This window comes from Xiphophorus couchianus, chromosome 8 (assembly GCF_001444195.1).
Source record: "Xiphophorus couchianus chromosome 8, X_couchianus-1.0, whole genome shotgun sequence".
Taxonomy (NCBI): Eukaryota; Metazoa; Chordata; class Actinopteri; order Cyprinodontiformes; family Poeciliidae; genus Xiphophorus; species Xiphophorus couchianus.
The window spans coordinates 7,400,987-7,421,761 of NC_040235.1; the positions used below are offsets into that span (position 1 = coordinate 7,400,987).

The 20,775-nt window shown below is 37.0% G+C and overlaps 2 protein-coding genes across 2 annotated transcripts in view; both read right to left on the minus strand.

Annotated features, from left to right (window-relative positions):
- Positions 1 to 2,351: 2,351 nt before the first annotated feature.
- On the minus strand, positions 2,352 to 11,226 carry slc31a2 (solute carrier family 31 member 2). Its single transcript, XM_028026199.1, has 4 exons — positions 10,810 to 11,226; positions 7,110 to 7,176; positions 4,688 to 4,901; positions 2,352 to 3,530 (listed from the first exon to the last, which is right to left on the minus strand). Exons 1-4 carry the CDS (start codon positions 10,813 to 10,815, stop codon positions 3,341 to 3,343), a joined length of 477 nt encoding a protein of 158 aa, XP_027882000.1. The 5' UTR covers positions 10,816 to 11,226; the 3' UTR covers positions 2,352 to 3,340.
- A 681-nt stretch (positions 11,227 to 11,907) lies between these two features.
- Positions 11,908 to 20,775, minus strand: part of arrdc1b (arrestin domain containing 1b) — a 34,839-nt gene continuing 25,971 nt past the window's right edge. Inside the window, exons 4-8 of the mRNA XM_028026001.1 lie at positions 19,074 to 19,228; positions 18,181 to 18,363; positions 16,900 to 17,076; positions 15,586 to 16,042; positions 11,908 to 15,233 (exon numbers count right to left, since the gene is read on the minus strand). Coding sequence (XP_027881802.1) covers positions 15,169 to 15,233; positions 15,586 to 16,042; positions 16,900 to 17,076; positions 18,181 to 18,363; positions 19,074 to 19,228 — 1,037 coding nt within the window. The 3' untranslated portion in view covers positions 11,908 to 15,168. The remainder of the gene's footprint in view (positions 15,234 to 15,585; positions 16,043 to 16,899; positions 17,077 to 18,180; positions 18,364 to 19,073; positions 19,229 to 20,775) is intronic.

The following is a 20,775-nucleotide window of genomic DNA, read 5'->3' on the forward strand; positions in this document are numbered from 1 at the left end:
ATTATGCATAATTTGGAAAGCAGTTTGTCTAAAGGCCAATAATGTTCTATAAACTCAGCTATCAAAACCATTTATAAAACTCATTTAAATGTTAATTAACCAAAATATCATCCAGCCACATTTCATACAGTACAAAGTAAATATTTATCTATAACTGAAACGAGTCTGTCAGCAGTCCAGGTTAGGGTGGAGGGTCCAATTCCAGTTTTTCTAGTTTAAGTCCACAATGAAGTTATTAAGTAACAAGCTAGAATGTCTTCATTAAAATTACATTTAAATATATTTTTTAATTGTCAAATCATTACTCCAGTCACTTTTATAATGGCCACATTGGAAATAGACACTAAAAAGGCATTTAATAATTGCAACTAACAACTATTAATCAATTAATAATAATAAAAATGTCACATTCTGCAGATTTGTCATGTAACCACATAAGATCTTTTATACAATATTATAAATACATTAAAGGATGCAAGTAAGAAAACACTACATTGGCTAAATTGAAAGAAAGTATTTCTTTAGTGAATGTTTTGTACCAAAGAATGCATCTGCAGCTAAAAATACTTTTAACATGTGAAAAGCTCATCTCTTTCTGCTGGAAACAAAGTTGAGTAGAAACAGGTTTAATCTGATTGTTTGGGTTAATTGATTATTTTTTATTTTTTATTTTTAATTTGAACCAAGTGAAGATAAAACTATGCAACTTTAGCTCTGGGTAAAACATTGTTGTTGTTTTTTTTTTATCTCAAATGCAAAATATATGTATTTGTTTGCACAGTTTTGGCTTAATTACTGCTCTGTTTGCCTTTTTTTTTTATCTCTATACTTAACGATTAATCAATTACCAGTGGCGATTAATCATTTCAGCCCTAAACCTTGAAATCAGGGATGTCTGTCTGTGAGAGTAAAACGCTTAAAGCCATATTCACTTACAGCTTGAACATAATAAACGCAGACAGAGAACCTTACAGATGACAAAACAAGCCAGCACTGCTGTCTTACCTCCGGTTGTCAGCTTCCTGTGTCGTCATGCCGGATGAAGCCATCTCTACAACATCCGCAGATACCAAGATCTTCTACTCCCATAGTTCCAAGCAATGTTTACTCAAAAAGGCTTTTAAAGATGGTAAGAATCAGGGGAAACCTCCCTGCACGGACAGCTAATGTGTAGGACAGATTCATAACTTGTGAAGGCAGCCATCTTGTTCAAGACGTCAAGGCACACACAATAATCCCATAATTACAGAAGTCTTGGCATTTACAGGTAAATATTCTGGACTTTTAAAGCAAAAAACGTGCTATTAAACGGGAAAAAACAAGAAAGCAGGAGTCGCAATATTACGCACAACACGGTCTCCAGAGCGGGTCTTGCTAGCTGAATCAGAGGCTAACAAAGCCGAAAATGAGTCCCGCTTTATAAAAGCAGCACATAATGTTTCATGACTCCTGAAAAATTATAAATTCAACTGGAGGTTCGGGAGTCCGGTTTCCGCCTTTAGGTGAAACCATCCTGACAAAATATCCGTCATTTTCCGTTTCATTTGTCGATGATAGCTAAGCTAGCAAAGAAGCCGTTGGCTACGTGACGAAAGTCGCGCTCGCGCTGATTGAGTTCAACCTTGACTCGTGTATGGCGCTAAAACAGTGTCAAAATTCACAGACGCTCAGAACAAGATCCACGCTTGTATGTTTTATGCAGACAGATATTTCTTGATATCTATAGTTGTTTTTTTTTACTTGCTCAATAGTAAAAAGAAGCAAGCGATAAATCAATAATAAAATAGAGTGAGGGTTCTGTAATAAATTTTTAAAAGCTCTTTAAATCACAATCTGAAACAAAATTATTTTTTAAGAAAAGCATGCAGTTTACAAATTTGATTATTATTATTTTTTTTTAAATCTAGTGTTATAAAGTCTAATAGTCATTCTTTCTAAGATCCAGTGGACAACTGGTATTTGCAGGGGTTAGGGGCCACAAGTGCATTTTGTTTTAATTATTTTAGATATGATCTACAACAAACCCTACACAGAGTCAAGTTTTCTGCAGATTATTTGGAGTTATGTTCAACAAAAAACTCCATAAATACTGAACCGTGAACAGGCGGGGGCTCGCTGTAGCTGTGTTTTGCTAACTTTCCATTTTAGGAATATTTCTGTGAAAATATCTCCCTGAACAAGAACACAAACTCTTTTTCCATCAAATACACTTTGGACATTATTCAGGAGCAATGATGCATTCAATGACAGAATGTAGTAAAGGAATAAATATTACTGTCAAACAAAAGGTGTTCAAAAACACCCAACTTTTCTGAGTTGGAGGTCTATATTTTCAAAGAAAGATGCAAATATTCAGCAGCTTTAATTTTTATTTTTGATTCAAACAAAACCTTAAATACAGAATCACAAACACTGATCACAAGCTTTTAAGATATGGGTCGTAAAAAGTTTTCCATTTCAAGCCAAACCAAACGGCTACAAGGCAACAGCAGTTTCTGACGGACAAAAAAGAAAAAACAAAATGGAGCATGTGACTGCTGATGGCCAAAATGACTCAGAGGAGTTTCCAGACTAAAAATCAAATGATTTGTTTCCTCAATTAGCAGGACATTTCATTTGAGTTTACTGAAAATATGCAACACACAAAAAGTATCTGCTTTGTAAACAATCTGTTGAAAGAGGCAGATTTCTGATAGTGTTACTATAGCGCATGGGTGTCCAAAGTGTGGCCCGGTTGCCATTTGTGACCCTTGAAATGATTTTGTTTGGCCCCTGGCCACAAGTGAAAAATGGCAACTATTTGGCCAATGGAATAGAAAACAATTAATGACCCCAAAAAATGTTTAAATTGTTTTTCTTTTAATAAGGCAACAGCCTAAAGGTCATTTGTGTTTTGGACGTAAATTTAGTTTGTTGTCAAGCAGGTAGAACAATAACATGATTACTTTTTGCATTTTTAATTTAGTGAAAAAGTGGCCTGCATGTTGTTTAAATTTGACAGTTTTGGCCTTCAGGGCAGAAGTTTGGACAACCATAGCGCCAACTATAAAGTTGCAGACATTAGCTTTTATTGCCAAAACAGGAAGGCAGAGAGCAGAAGCTGTTTTTTTCTACACACAGAACTCCTGACATGATACGTTTTAACATAACAACCCATTAGCCCTGCAGCCAGACAAACCACATTATTTGTGCTCTCGTCCCCTCTGGCCTGATAAACACTTCCTGGTCGACTCCTGCGGTTCTGGTTCCCAGGTACAGGTGAGTTTTGTGCAAGTCATTGTGAGGCAGCTCTCTGTAATGATGCAGTGGAGTCCAAAGAAAGTGACTTCTCATCGCCTGTTCAGTGCCGGACCCGGCCGTACAGAGACATCTGGCCCAGCAGAGGGAAGGCGACGTAATAGCCGAGGGCGGAGCCGAGGACGACGCCCAGGAAGATCCAGACGTTGTAGGACATGACGCAGAGCATCAGCATGTAGCCCAGCGTCACCTGCAGGACGTGGAGGCACGTCTGGATGACGTGCAGCAGCCAGCTGCAGACCAACAGTCATTTCATCATATTGCTAAGCTGGGGTGAAACGTTACACAAAAATCTACGTTTTGGCATCTCTTTGGTTCCCTTCAGTCAAGTGAAATGAATAAAAAAACAGTCAAAATTGTTGTTTAAGGCTTTTTTATTTTACTAAGAGTGCAGATATTTGAGCGTAAACAATGTTTAAATTAGGGCTAAAACGATTAATCAGATTAATTGCGATTCATTGCAAATATTCAAATAACCGTCAACTAACTTTGGAAAACGATTAACCATAAACTGGAATATATGGATGTAAAAGTAAAATAACATTTAGAGGAGTAATTAGGCCAAAATATACATACATTTAAAATTAAGATAAAAATGTTTCACCCAAAATTCCTCAAGTGGCTTCACTTCTGGTTCACTAAAAGGTTGCTGCATTTTAGGAAATAAAATGTTTATTTTCTTATTTAATAAATTTATTCCATTCTTCTTGTTGCATTCCTAATATTAATAGAAAAAGGTTTAAGTGATTAAATAAAAAAAAAAAATTAGCTCTCGGTTTGGTTGAAGTGAACTCTGGTGCTGTTCGAATGTGTATGTGAACGCTAAGCGGACCAAAAGCAGGACGTGGACTACAGCACAGGGAATTCTGGGTAAATACAACCTAACAAACATGCTAACTAGCATTAGCTGGAGAAATGTCTGAGGGTTGTTTTTAACCAAAGACAAAGAAGAAATCTTACAAACGCTAAAATCTGATGCTACTCCATTTTTGCTTACATTTTGTTAAGAAGGAAGTGGATCTCAGTGGGTTCAGAGGTTTTTGTTTGATTTTCTTCAGTGATTTTTGGTGTAGCGCCCCCACAGGCGAGGAGGGGAACAGGTTTTTTAAATAGTTTGGTTCAGTGTGAAAGAGAACCACAGCAGCCGAAAATGTAACAAATGTTGCAACTTTGCAGAAAAAGCCTTTAACTTCCCTTAAGTTTGAATATGTATCAAATTGCTTATTTGTGCACACAATCTTTATCCATAAATTTGATCCAAAGTTGTTTGTGCTTGGTTTTGGCGTCGCTTTATAAAATAAAAAAATTACAGAACATTTGTAAATATGTTCGTTATGAATGTGCGTAATCGCTTCACTCCTACTAGTAAACCTCAGAGACTCGTTCCCACCTGTTCCTGCTCGGCGGCCGGGTCTCTGTGGGGGCGAGCGAGGACTCGGAGGCGTCCAGCGCGGAGCAGCTCTCCGTGCGGCCAAACGCCGCGGCGGCGTACGCCGACGGACGCTGGGCCAGCCGGGAGCTGCTGCTCAGCCAAACCCGCCACACTTTGAGGATTTCAAAGACGACGGTCAGCAGCAGGACGACAAACACCGACAGCACCATGCCTGCAGGCAGGGAGAAAAACAGACAACCAGCTCACAGAGCAGCCGCCAGGGTCATCACAGCCAACTAAATGACGAAAACTGAAACCGAGAACGGAGATTTCAGTTAACAGAACTATACTGTTCACTTATAAAACTAACTAAAACAAAAATTATAGATATAATGTCCTTAATTGTTAGATTTATGAATCTATCAGGCTTTAAAGATGATGTGAAATTGATTTTTTCCAAACAAAAACAGTTTATGTCAATTGTTGGGAAATTACAGCGCTCCATATTCCTCCTAGCAGCTACGCTACGCTAGTCCACAAAATGGCCACCGCAAAAGTCAGGATACAGCTCCGAACTCGGACAACAATAAAAGCTTATATCTTTAAAAAATTATATTTTCTGTTCAATAAACAATCACAATACAGTACTTGAAGAATTAAAAAACTAAACTATATTTAACTAATAAAACTAGCAAATACGCTCTGAAAAACTAATTAAAACAAACAAAAAGTCACAAAAAAATTAAACTACAATAAAAAACTCAAAACTATTATAATTCTGACATCTATCAGACATTTTATCATGTTTATCTTAATCCAAAAGCAACAAAATCAAAAGGCGTTCAATGCAACACTTGGACAAAATATCCCCAATCAAATCCTGTTAAACATTATTTAAAGTTTTACTCTGACTGCTTTTGTTGTTAAACATTAAACTGAACGTTTGCAGAGCAGAACAGCATCTGGGTTTTTCTCACGTTTATGAAACCTGCAGAGTGGGAGGAGTTTATTACTGCAACAGGCAGAAACATGACCAAGTAAAACGCCTCTAAACCAGGAACTCCTCTACAGATTAAATAAAGAAAACATAAAAATAAACTTTTTAAATCCCTTCCTATGAGTTAAATAACAACACATATAAATGAGTTCAACATTAAGATTTCTAAAATAACTCTGACAGAACAATTTCAGCAGAATAATTTCAATTAAATGGATGAATGTGTTGATTTTTATTGTTAATATGTTATGATCTGTTAGACAAATATATTTTAAAAGTATTTATGTCATCTTTTGTGTTCAACCAACCAGTTTCTTTGCTCCGAAACAAAACTAAAGGCAGCAGAGTTAAATATTTGCTCAGAGTAGTTTTATCTAAAATTAAAATACTCCATCACATAAATAAATTTACCTATTTTTAATTCCATCAATAACAGTTGCATTTATTCATTATTTATTTCATAATAGTGGTTTTTTCCACTTTTGTAAAGATGCATACAACTATTTCAGGGATATTTATTTATTTATTCTTGACTGTTTATTTTATGTTCCTGTATTCAATTGAGCTTATTTTGTGGGGCGGAGCTTAAAATAACACAATAACAAAAAAATAATAATAATAATAAGAGAGATGATGCCAGTTTCATGGCAGATCTTTGCTGAATGTTCCACATTTTTCTAAAATGACTGACCTTAAAAAGCATCTCAGACTTTCGACAAAAAAAGTCTTAAAATTTGATCATCTCCCGGAGTTTATTAGTGTATTTACACATTGTTGCTAGCAATTATAGAATCAAATAAATTGTTAAAAAAGTCATGCGACAAAATGTGTTTTATTTATTAATATGTGAATTAATTCCACCAACTGCTGCACTCAGTTTAGACCCGCCCACAGAACAAGCTCCGCCCACACATGAAGCTCCGCCCACAGAACAAGCTCTGCCCACACATGAAGCTCCGCCCACAGAACAAGCCCCACCCCTTCATTTAAATACAAGAACATGGAATTAAAACAGTTAAGAAATAAACCTTTAAAATACATAACGTAACGCTACAAAATAAGTATTACAAAATAACTTTATGAAATAAATAAATAACTCTTCATTAAAATAATTGTTTTGTTTTTGTTTCATATTGACATTTATTTATTTGGAGTGTTCATTATTTATTAACAGTATTTATTTAAGTTTTCTCTTTGGCATTTGACTTGAGACCCAAATAGTTTGAGTTAAAAGAAAATCTAAATAAACTAAATTCCGATAACATTTCAGTAAAATACCTGGTTTCCCATCAGAACCAGTCTAAATGTTTGGGGATCATTTTTAGTTTGGTAGTTTGTTTCTGTGATCTTTTATCATGCGGTCTGATCTGTGACATTTAAACAAGACGTTCTGGTTCTGATGGGTTGACCTCAGGTCGTCAGACACCAAGGAGCCTTACTCACCTGCAGGGCCGTGAACGTTCCAGACGTCGAACAGCAGGGTCACGCTGCTCGAGGCCTCAAAGGTCATCTGATAGAAAAAAGAAAAGAAAGAAAAGCTTAAACCAGTTTTTACCTGAAATATTATTGTTATTACGCTTCCTGGTCTTTGTGGAAAGCACACAAGATTCATTTAGTTCATATTCAAGCTACTAAATAAGTTCGTAATAACTGCGATGCAGCCTCTGTGTGGCCAGATTTCACCTGCAGACGTGACTCTGCTCACAACAAGTCAGATCCGCTTCAGTTCGTTTTGTCTGAGATCCAGACAGACGGGACCGTTTTGGGATTCTCTTTTCTGTTTCTGCACTCTGCAAACACAAACAGCAGTTCCTGAAACGGTGAAGTAACTGGCAGCCTGCTCTGTGGCCGATCTCTTCCCGACTCGTCTCTTCGTCAGAGTGGCGCTTTGTCCTCTCCAGCTGCCGTGGATGTCGGACTGAGACATTCTTTGTGTTCTTCCAGCGGCCCGGCCTGGCCCGGCTCGTCTCCCGTCCGTCATCGGTCCTGGTGTGAAGATCTCTGAGCAGCTGCACTCACAGCCTGACGACAACCTCTAAACTCCCAGTACTCCCAGTACTTACAGCACCAGAACCTGCAACTCCGAGGCACTTTACTGCAAAACCAAAGTTTTACTACAATTCCAGCGCTTTACTGCAACTCCATAGTTTACTACAATTCCAGCGCTTTACTGCAGCTCCAAAGTTTTACTACAATTCCAGCGCTTTACTGCAACTCCATAGTTTACTACAATTCCAGCGCTTTACTGCAGCTCCAAAGTTTTACTACAATTCCAGCGCTTTACTGCAACTCCATAGTTTACTACAATTCCAGCGCTTTACTGCAACTCCATAGTTTACTACAATTCCAGCGCTTTACTGCAACTCCATAGTTTACTACAATTCCAGCGCTTTACTGCAACTCCATAGTTTACTACAATTTCAGCGCTTTACTGCTGAACTGCAGCATCTTCTGTTCCCCAGGAAGAACCAGCCTGTGTTGCTCTGTGAATCTCTTCCTGCCATCTTTTCTGATTTCCTTTAACTTTCCTATCGTGTCAATCCAGAAAACAGAGTTTCCCGGCGTGGCCTTAAAAATCCATCAACAGGTGTGACTCCAATTAACTCAAATGTGTCGGTTAACCAATCAGAAGTTTCCGAAGCCATGACATCACAATTCTGGCTTTGAAGACTTTAACAATCTTAGGCAGATTCTTTCTCTCATTATTGTGTCTTTTAGCAAATGGAATAAAACAAGAAACGTTTGGTCTGATTTAACTCCAGAAGTGAAAAAATAACATTTGCCTTTTTAGTTGGTGTATGTAAACTTCTGGTTTCTTCTACGCTCATAATGATGAGATACGTGACTTTCAATGAACAGAGTCGTGTAAGAAAGAGGAAGAACTGCATCCAAATTCATTTTAGCTTCCTCTATAACTTAAATACTTTTTCTGTTTATCTACTAAACGTTCAAAACATTTGATAAATACATCAAGCTAATAAACTTTATATAATATTAATAATGAAGCGTTTCTGGGACGCAGCAGACGTGTTTCATCAGATTGTGAGTCAAGATAAACACAAACATGAGTCGACTGGCAGGCTGATAATTAGGAGATTATCCAGGAAGATGATTGAGAAAACCTGGAATTTCCATTTTTCCAGGTGAACAAAGAAAGCTGAACCGCAGACATGAAGTCAACCTGATCATCTGAAAGCCTAATATGTAAAATTTTGCACAACGAAGCACATTTTAGATGTGATTGTTTTGGTTTTACTTTTCAAAGCCAACTTAAAGTCCCATTTCTCCAGGATTTGTGACGATTCGTCATCGTTTCTCTTTGGATTTCTGTTGCTTTTCCACTCGGTTTCCCTCAGATACTCGGCCGTTTCCAGAGGAATGCCTTCCAGGTGTTTATTAAACCACTCAACTCCAACCTGTTGATGACTCAGGCAGGTCGAGGCACATAAACTCACATAAACTCGCGTTGCGTCACCTGAGGCTTTAATCTGCAGGTTTGTGAAGCAAATCTAACAGCTTCCTTTCAAAATCTTACACTTTTCACTTCTGGAACTGATTGTCCTACAGTAAATGCAGATTTTGACTTCTAAAACCTTATTCTGTTAATAAAAAACAGATACAGTTAAAGAACCACAGGTTCAGATTACAGCTGTCATTTCAGACTAAATGGACTTCTCAAAGCACTGAAATGGCTTTTTACAACATTTTTTATGAGTTCAATCATCTGTGAAGGTTTTTTACCAACTAAAAACTAACAAATAACTAATCGACTCAAAAAAGAAAAGAAAAATCCAGTTAACGATTAATATAATTTGGATACAAGTCATTAAAAAGCATATTTTTATTACAAATTTATAATTTTCTGGTAAATATTTTAAAAACACAGAGGAGTAAAAGTTGGAAAATCTGATTTATTTTTCCATTATATTTTTTATATATTTATATATTTAAATTTTCTTTATAATTAATCTTTAGATGTCATGATTTATAATGTTTGACAAACGGCTAAATGTTTAAAGTTTGCTATATTTCATTAATCATTCTCTGGACTTTGGCAGCTTTTTCCACTCATTCTTAATCTTGCTTTCAATCATTGTCAGAAGATTTCAACTTAAATATCTGCAGCTGGGATAAAAGACAAGTTTCCTACCAATTTGTTAAAGGAAAACTATTTTTTGAAATACAAAACAGTTTGACAGAAAACTGCGTTAGCATTAACTAAAACTGAGCTAACAGTAAGAGCGTTTGTCCTTTTATGCACATTCCTTTCACTTTTAAACACACTAAGTTTTCAAATTATAGTTAATTTGGTAAATATCTTCTTCATAAAAAAAATGCTATTTAAAAAAAAGCAAGGATTCAAAATAAGGAACCAAAGAAATAAATCAGCCAAAGTCCAAATAAAAAGCTACAGATTTTAAAATCTGATAGTTTTCCTACACCATTTTAAAAATATATAATAAATGAGCAGCTGGATTGATTTTCAGGGATGGTAAAAGAGATCTAGAGAAGCTTTGATCAAGTTTTAATATTTTCTAACCCAGATTAATAAAATAAAACTCAATTATAATTTAAAACCACAATATAGAAGCTGTTAAAGACCACAAAACAGCAACAAATTTCATCAACAAACAAAACACGCCCTCAAGTTTAGCGCTGTAAATCAATAATAAAGTGTGTAATTTTAATATAAATCAATGTAGACTTGTACTTTTCCCCCTTTTAGTAACTTAGATATTAGATTAAAGGGATAAGTTTGTAAATTTAAATATATTCCTAAATCTACTTTCTGTATTAACAGCAAATTCCACAGTTTCTAAGTTTTTGTAGGAAAAAATGTTTCAACAAATATTAAACAAATATCTCCAACCTGTTGAATCGGATTGATATTTAGAAAAACATGCGGCTGACTATGTATGTAAATATGTCAAGTAAAGTAGGAAAGTTGATGAGGAGAGATGTTTTATGATCTGTGTTTTACTTCCAGTTTAAAACAGTGAATGTTTGTTAAACTTAAGCTCCGTCAGCAGTTTGTTAAAAAGCTAGAAAGGATTTTACAGATTTTACACACACTAATAAACTTAGAAAGCAACATCACTTCCTTATATGTTGGCTTTGTTTTAACTGCAGACAGAAAACCTACCTGCATGTTGACGGTGAAGCTAACAGTCCGGTTTCAGCTGGTGTTGAGTTCGGGTCCCATCAGAACTTTAGCTGTAACTCCGAGTGCCGACAGGAACGGGCCGCCAGCTGAATGCAGCCCAGCAACAGTCAGCACTTCTTTAATGAACAGAATCACACCCACAGTGACGGCAGGTTAAACCCGTGACATAAATAACCCCCCGAGGCTCACGGGTAATGGAGTCTTTTACAGCCATGAAATACTAACAATTAAATAAATGTTTCCATCGGTTCAGGTTGAAAACAGCTCAAAAGACGAGCTCGTATTCTGTTTTAATCGCTAAATAACGCAGTTTACTAGCGTTAGCTCTCGAAGCTAGCGCAGGCGTTAACTTAAACCGTTTTTGTTTACGACGCCATGTTTGCTACTGGAACCATGTGACTAACGGAAATGGCCGAGCGAAGCCGACTAGCTCGGGCGTCTCAACAGCTGATCAAATAAACTCTCGCGATCAGCTGGCAGGAAGTGGTTGAGCGCGGCGGGAAAAAAAATGACCCCCATTAAAATGATGCGCGTCCGCCATGTTGTGAGTGGCAGATTTTCCCACAACAGCTAAAAATTTGGTATCCCGATTAAAAGAAACACTGAAATCAATTAATTTTGATAAATAATTTCTTGACGTGTTTTTATATTAGTGTTTGTCGTGGTTATCACTAAACTAAAAACAGAACAATATGTAAATCAAAATAAGAGGACTCAACTACAAAACACATCTTACAACACCAAATCACCTAATTTATTTTTAATTATGATAAAACTATAACTATTATTTTTGTCTTACAAACTTATGGATATCTAATATGTTTGTATTTAAAATGTACTTTTTCTGTTGTTGTTTGTATTATGTACATGTACATATAAAAATACTTCTCAATATCTCGGCTACTAGAAAATCAAAATAATTTTGCTAATCCTAACCACCCATTAAAGTTTCTTGTGTAAATAACTGATCAAAAGAGAAATACTGTATAATATTAACATTTTAAGTACAACAAAAAAGTAAAAAATTGTAAAGGAATAAATACTTTTCAATACAAAGCTGACGGTTCAAACTACAAAAACACATCATGTGATTTTTATTTTTATTATTATTTTGTACAGTACAACCCTGATTCTGCACTGGAAACGTTACATGAACTGGTGAAGGTGCTTTTCTCAGTATGTTCAAACTGCACCTGTAAACAATTTACAAGTAGAAAAATACAAAACTAGACGCCACTCGTTTACATGTAAAAGGAAAAAAACCCCATAAACAGCAGGTTTTCATAAAGCTATAGTACCTTTTGTTGAAATAAACAGAAGCAGGTCTGAAAGGCAACACATGTGGAAATAAGAGGATGTCACATTTGTTTTCTAAAATCAGAAAGCAAACAAATAAAAGGTCCAGTGTCTCGCTGCTTTATGAGCTACACAGAGTGCAGGCCAGTAGAGATTTCTTTGTTAGAAAACAAACAGAAGTGGCTCATGTTGAGTAAAACCCAGACGGTTTAAGGCATGCAGTCACATTATTACAGATACTTTCATATAATTACATTATGACAGATCTAAACCCGATGATTTCGTCTGACGTTGATTGCTTTAAAAAGTGAGAAAATACTCAGAAAATCAATCCGAACAGTAGTTGTGCTTTAGATTCTCACATTTAGGGGAAGGGCGAACGTTTTCAACAGGGTTCCTTCACATTTTCAACGCTTTTACATGCATTTTAAGTGTGGATGTTTTATGTGAGGTTAGTGCTTCAGATCAGAGTTTCTAAAGCAATAAAAGCTCCAAAACTGGGAAATCTTATTTCTTACTATATTGAGATAATGAGATCTGAAAATAAAAGGTTTGTTGTTTCATTATTTCAAGATTCAACGACAATAATCTAATTTATTTTTAGAGATAATCCTATGACGGTAATCTCGTTTTTATTGAGTGGTTATTTTTAAGATGTGACATTACAACAGTTTGATGAGGTCATTATATTAAAATATGAGTTCTTTGTTGCAAATACTGCTTCAATATCTCATTATCTTAAGATAATATGTCCCGCTCCTTTTTCTGCATCTCACTTTACTGAAAAAACCTCAGGCTTCATCTTAAGGCAAGGAAACTTAAACCCATTTTTGTTACAATATTGAACTAATAAATCTTTAAAAATACATCAAATTTAGCGACATGCTAATTTCCAACATCGTTATCTTGAAAAATAAGATGTCAAGCTTGTTTTAACGTGGTAACAGGAGTGTGAAGGGACCCAGATTGACAGCAAAGTGGTAGAAAACATCAACATTCAACATAAATAAAGAGATTTTCTCTAAAACTCACAAATAAACAATCAGTTCACTTCCTTCTCCCTCTTCTGAGCCACACGAAATAAAATATTTTTAATGTGCAAAAGAAAAACAAAAACATTAAATGACGACATAAAAGATTTACAAACTCAGGTGTTGAGGGAAAAGCTGCTTAACACAGAAATTAAGTAAAAAATCAGTGTGGCATTAAGTTTTTATATCTTAAATCCAAACACCTCTCACACACACACACACACACACACACACACACACACACACACAAAGAGTCAGAAAGTGCTTTTTCGTGCACATTTATTTACCTTGTCGTCTACAGACTACATGAGCGTTAAGGCAACAGAAAACATCCTTGGACTCGTTTCGGACCGAAAATTTAAAACTCAGGATTTAAACGGCGAGTTGAGGTAAAGCCTAAACTGACCACCGGGGGGCGCAGTGGGATTTTCAACCTAAATTATTACAGATTAAAGTGGAGTATTAGGGCTGGACTAAGATTTTTTTTTTTTTTTTAATTACAAGAAAAAAGTCAGAATATTAGCAAAGACACAATTTTACCAGAAGAAAATCTTTAAATTAAGAAAAAGTTTTTTTTTAATGAGGAAAAAAGATTGTCTAGTTTGTGTCGTTTCAAAGTCTTGCTGCTGGTAACAGTTTGATGCTGATGTGTTGTAAGATAAAATATGTTCAATTTGTAAAACCAGGATAATTTCACAAGGTAGCTAACATTTTAATATTAGATATTTAATCTGTCATCATAAAATTACTACTTTCTTCTACTAATATTAATATTTTATCTAGTAATATGAGTTTATCATAATTACGACTATTCTTGTAATATTATGGCTGTTCTCAAAACATGAGTTTATTTTCATCTTGCAACATTTTTATTCTGGAAATATGAGTTTATTATTAAAACTTTTTATTCTTTTATATTACAACTTTGTCTCATAACATTGAGTTTTTTCACATTACAACTTTTTATTGTATTATTTACTCTCATAATATTATGGCAATTCTCACAGTACTTTATTCTGGCAATATTGATTTTTTTCCCCTTTTGAATAAAAAATAAAACCAACACAAGGTGGCAGTATGGAGCAAAAGACAACGTTTAAAAACATTCAGTTAAACTAATAAACCAAGTCAAACCTGTTATCTTTCTAACTGGTCTCGATCAATCGCTGTATTGATTGTTTTTCCGTTACACAGAGCAGTTTGTGAACTTTTCCAGGAGAATATTTGCTAAGCCGATTGATTTGGATCAATCAATCAATCAATCAGGCATTTTCTTTAAGGAACCGACTCGCAATATGCTGAGCAAGAAGGCAGGAATAGTTTGAAAAAGCAGCCAAATACCAAAGGAAAACATTCACAAAGTCAGACAAACTTATCCAGACCTAAAAAAACGACAAGAAATTCTGACAGCTTGGAAACAGCAAGAAAACTGAGTTTCTTTTAAAATAAAATCACTAAAATATCCTTCAGAAAGAGTTCTGGTTGGGTTCTGAGGTTTCTGCATCATCCTCAGACAGATGCAGCAGAGGAACTGGCACATTACAAACACACCGCTGCTGCTTTGTTGACGAGCAAAACATCTGGGGGCCGAATACACGACCCTGACGTACACCCAACCGCTCATATTTGTTACGACAGCAGAAAAGGGCCAGCCGGAAAGGTCCGAAAGCAACCGGGTGCTACAGTTACTCTAAAGGCATCACAGATGCAACAACTTGCAGAAATAAAAAACTGATTTCACACTCCTCCCAGAAAAAAACAGGTCCGTCACAGAAAATCCTAAATATTGATCTGAAAATACGTTTTAGGCACAAAGTTCACCTGTTGGGTCTGATGTTACCGGCTGGGAGACAAGGCGGAAACCAAAACTCTTAGAGAAACAAGAAACGATCCCTTTTTCAGCCCAAACGGACCGTCTGCAGGGCGGAGCCGTCCTTCAGCAAGTTTCTGTCCAGATGGTGGGGAAAGTAGCCAGGCGGCGGCCATGACGCTTCACCGTCCGCTTCTTCTTCTACTGTCCGCTGTTAAAACTAGAGTTCACACTGCTGCAGCTTTCCTCGTACGTCGGCGGCGGTTCTGGAACACAAAGGGTCCAGAATGAGCAAACATCTCTAAAGATGGAGACATTATACTCAGAATACGACAATATAAACATTTCAGAAATAAAGATTTTTACTAGATTTAAATTTCCAGATTTCTGAGGATATCAAAAAGATGAAACCAAACAACGAATGAACAAATGAACGAAACAACAGACACAGTTAATGGATGGATGGATGATGGGTGGATGGATGGATGGATGATGGGTGGATGGATGGATGGATGTCCTGGTAAACCAGTTTCTTAGACTCTGAAACTACATAATCCTGTTTTAATTCCACCAGTCGTGCTGCTGTTTGGCGCCCCCTGCTGGGCGCCGTCTTCTCACCTTGAGGATAGTCACAGCTGCTGTATTCTGGCGGCAGGATGAGTGAGCAGGATGTGGGGATTGGGTTCACGTCGCCCTCTGTGAAGAACGGTATGGTGGCTCCGGTGGACAGGCAGAAGAGCGGCGCCGTGGCATCGGGGCGCCGGCCGGGCGGCAGCGCGGCGCCGGGGGCGTGGCTAAAGGCGCTGGGCGACATGGTGACCGGCGGCACCGACGGGTCCTGCTGCGAGTGGCTCTTAGTGGGGATCTCCTCGCTGGTGAAGCCTCCGGCGCCCAGCTCGCCATCCGGGTCGTCCTCCACCGGCGGGGCGCTGGGCATCACTCCGCTGGCGCTGGGAGCCAGTGACGAACTGGGACTGGGACTGGTGGGGATGGAGCCGGCGGGGGACAGGTTCACTGGGATGTTCCCGATGAAGATGGGCAGAACGACGACCGCTTCTGGAGACTTTAGAGACACCTGGGGCAAAAACAGCGATTTAGACAGAACTGTTTTAATGGTAACCATGGCAACACAAGAAACCTAGTACACACAGGTCTGTTACCACAACCGAGTTCGCTAGACAATTTCTTTGTCTAGCAAAATTGAGTGTCATTTGCTAGACAATTTTTTTAAAAATTCAAATTTATTTATTTTTTTCTCCCCTCCAGGGGTCTTTTTTGTGGGCTCTAGTGTCCCTTATATGACAGTAGGCTGACAGGAAACAAGGAAGGAGAGGGGGGAAGACATGCAGCAAATGTCGTCGGGTCCGGGAGTCGAACCTGCGACGGTCGCGTCGAGGACTCAAGGCCTCCAAATGCAGGTCGCGCTAACCACTACGCCACCACGGCACGCCCAAACATTCAAAATTTTAAACTTTAAACTATGTGGTAAATTATTGGTCTCATAAAATCCCAAGAAAATAAATTAAAGTTTGTTGTTTAAATGTGATAAAATGTGGGGGTGCTGTGGTGGCGCAGAGGCAAAGCACGACCACATATTAGTCCTCGTGCCGCCGGAGGTCGCAGGGTCGACTCCCGTCTCTCATTACCCTCTTTCCTGTCAAACTACTTTCAAATAAAGGCCACTAAACAAAAAAACAAACATAAAATGTGAAAAAGTTAATAGAGTACTAACATTACTAATCACACTTATTCAACAGAAACAGACAGCAGTTTATAAGTGTACGCTATTAATAATTCAGTAGTTTATATCCAGACTGGATCAATACTGTATGAAAGGATATCAGCGGTTCTCTGTAAAAATGTGAAAAACAGTCTAATAACAGATTTTTTACCACAAATCATAAGAAGATCCACAGACAGACCCATTAATACCTGAATGAAATAATCGATGTCAATAAGGCGGCAGCCGGTGAGCGCCGACTGAGGAAGAGGAGGGACGATGATCTGCTCCCTCCACTCCGCGTGTTTCCCGGCCTTCACTCCGGCTCCCTCCACCTCCGCGATGGTCCGCAGGTCGAAGACCGGCCGCTTGGTCCGATACGTCACTTTCTGCAGGGACAAACACAGGAAGCTGCATGTAGATCCAAATGGAAAACTAACCAGCGTTCCTCATGCAATGATTAATCGGATTAATCGTGATTAATCAATAACTGAAATAACTGTCCGTTAACTTAGTAATTGTTCACTGGACGACTTAGTGTCATAAAAAGGTTCTCTGCTGAAAAAACAACGTATTCAGAGCAATAATTCAGCCAAAACCTTATAAAAAATATAAACATTTTGCATTTAATTTGAAAACGAAATTCATCTTCCCTTCAAATGAACAAGCATTCAACACAGGAAAGCTGTTAGGTAATAAAATCCTTCTTTTCTTATTTAATTAAAAGGCATTTAATTATTGGCATATTTACATTTTTATATATTTTTAATATTGTATAAATTCAGCTAAAGTAGTTGAATGACAAATCTACAGAATGTACCAAATTTCTATCCAAATAATCGATTAATCGCCAGAATATTCAATAGAAAGATTAATCATTGAAATAATTGTCAACTAATTTAGTGATCGATTAATCATTAACTGAAATATACAGTCTCAAAAAAGTCCTACACCCAAATCTGTATATTATATATACATATTTTGCATTTAAAATAAAAAAATATGTTTATATTTCAAATGATCAAGTGTTCATTAAAGAAATGCTGTTGAATAAAATCTTTGTTTTTATTTTAAAAAGGGATTTAATTATTTACATGTTTACATTTTCATTTATTTGAAATATAGTATAAATTAAGATTAAGTGCTTAAATAAAAAAACTGTATACCAATTTTTTTTTAGCCGATTAATTGATTACTCGTCAGAATAATCGATTATTTTTATCAAATCAGAATATTTGACTGAATAATGGTGTGAAATTGAGTTGATGTTCAGATTTGTCCTGGAAGCAAATCAATAAAACCTGCAGATCAAACTTTATGATTTTGACACAAGCATGAACAGCTTTTATTATTATAGTCGTTTCCATGGAAATATTAAGAGTTTTGTGATTTTATCAGTTCAAATCAAGGGAAAGTGGGGAAAAAAATCCAGATTTTCAAAAACTTAAATCTCCAAACGTCCAGCAGGTCCTGGTGGCTCCCAGCAGCCGTACCTGCACCAGGCTGGCCAGGACGTATCCGGTGTCCTTCCCGGACTTGTTGTGTATCTCCGTGGAGAGCTTGATGACCTGGCCGGGGACGTAGCCCCGCAGGTCGCTGCGGGTCTTCAGCATCAGCGTCCCCGTCCTCACCAGCAGGTAGCTGAACTTCTTCGTCGTCACGGCGCAGCTCTGCTGCTGCGGGGGGAAGATTTGGATTTTTAACGTGAATAAAAGCTGAGCCTCTTTCCTGGTGAGAGTCACTGACGAAGCTACGATGGATAGAAAGTACACCTGGGTCTGTGTTTAAATATTGGCAAAACTACTGCAGGGTGTCCAAACTGCGGCTTGAGGGCCGTTTATGGCCCCCAGACTGATATTCTATGGCCCCCCAAAGCTGGTTCACATATAATTTTATTTTTATTTGAGGATAAACATAAAATTAGCAACAACACAAGATATTCATGTTTTAATAACCTGCCTTTTTGCTTTTTTTATTTATAGTAAATCTGACCAATAACTTTTACTCTATAGCAAACTTTAGTCTGAATTTATTTTATTTATTAAGCTTCACCACATATACAGAAAATGTTTTCTGAGGAAAACTGAATAAAATCCTGTTTTTAAACTGGATGCCTTGAAGCAAACATTCAAAATTAAATTTCAGGTTTTCCTCTACACCTTGCTTTAAAAAGTTGGATCAGTTCCAGTCCAGATGTTTTGTTTAGATGTGTCCAGAACTACTTCTGTGTTTATGTCTCTTTTTTCCCTTAATAGGACGTTTGACAGAACGTTAGACTTCTTTCCTATATTCTGTGTATTTTGTTATTAATTTTACGTCTTTTCCCCATAAAATGTCCTGAATTAACATCTGTAGAGAATCTACGTTGTGAAAGTTAAACCCTCACTTCGATGTCGGGAACCTCGTTGAGGTTGAGCATGTTGAGGACGTAGAAGGGCCGCTGGGCTTTGTAGTCCTTGGAGAAGCGCGGCGTGTCGATGGCGGCTCTCACGCGGTAAGTGATCTTCCCGAACGGTCCTTCGAACGACGTGGGGATGGCGACTAAAAGATCAAACAAAACAAGAAATAAAACGTTCAGGCGTGACTTTCCCAACATAAACAGATTCTGACGTGTGGTACCACAAAAACTTATCACGATATCAAAGTTTCATATCAATAATTATTATTTAAATATTCAAACATTTAATATGCTGGTTATTTTTGAGGCACAGTGGTGAGACATGAAACCGCTGCCGTGCAGGTTACTCAGATTGTTGCTAGGCAACCAAAGAGTGAGTGAGTTGCTAGGCAACCAAAGAGTGCGAGTCAGTTGATTAGCTTAGCTAGCCATCAGAGGTTGAAAATAAGATTAGAAGAATAAAACTGCAAAGTGACGAGGATAAAGTCAGAATATTACATAAAAAGTCGTAATATGATGAAAATATAATCATACAACAATAAAGTAGAAATAATACAATAAAATCACAAAATTAGGAAAATAAAGTCAAAATTATACAAAATTAAGTAATAAAAATATGAGAATAAAGTCACAAAATTACGTGAATAAAGTCGAAGTAATACCAAAATAAAGTAATAAAAATATGTGAATAAAGTCATAGTATCACAAGAACAGAGTAAATATTACGAGAATATAGTCATACAAGAATAGTCACAATTATGAGAGTAAAGTCATAATATTTCAAGAATAATGTTGTAATATCATAAGTTTATTCTTGTCAATTTATTATTTTTATTTTCTTAGCGTGGCCCTAATCCTCTATCATTTTTTAATACCACAAAATATTGAAATTAAAGTCCATATCGCCCAGCTTCTTGTATTTAGTCCTGATCTCGGCTAGAAGATAAAGCCCAACAGTTGCAGGTGTGTTGCTTTGTCAGCAGGGGGCAGTATGAGCCCCAGTGAAAGTTTAACCTCTCCATGATGACGTTAATGTGATTCCCTTCAGACTGGGGGCTTCTGAGGAGGGGAGGATGGAGACCAATTACCCAGAGTGAAGGATGAAGGGCTAAAAATAAAATGGCCGCCCCCCCGCTGAATTTGAGCCGAATCATGCATGAGAGAGGAAACACCAGACAGACTGAAGGTGGCGCCATCAGCACCGCATGGCTTCCTGTTTCACTGCCAGAAGCTTTAAACTGAATTCAAGAGAAACTTTCAGGTTAAGATGTAAAGTTTTAAAGCAAAAAGGATTTAAAACTCACAAATCTAGATCATGGACGCTCTTAAAGGGCCGGTTCCACCAGAACTTATTAACAAAACCCGTCAACAAATGTTAATAAATGCTTAAAATTAAATTATACTGACCATCTTTTCACCATCTTTGTTTTTGTGATTATTTTTTATTAGAAATTAAAGTGTTTTTGGTACTCATTTAGAAATATTTGCAATATTTCTGCTTATGTTTGACGGTAAATGTGACTTTTTACTCCTCGACGTTTAGATCATGGACAATAATTTGGCACTAATTAAAGCTGATGCAGCTGTTTATCACCAGTAATTACTTAATCCTGATGTTTTTCATCATTTTGGCCAAAACAGTCCAGAAATTTGTTGATTTTGTGTAAATTTTCACAAAAAATAGCAAGAA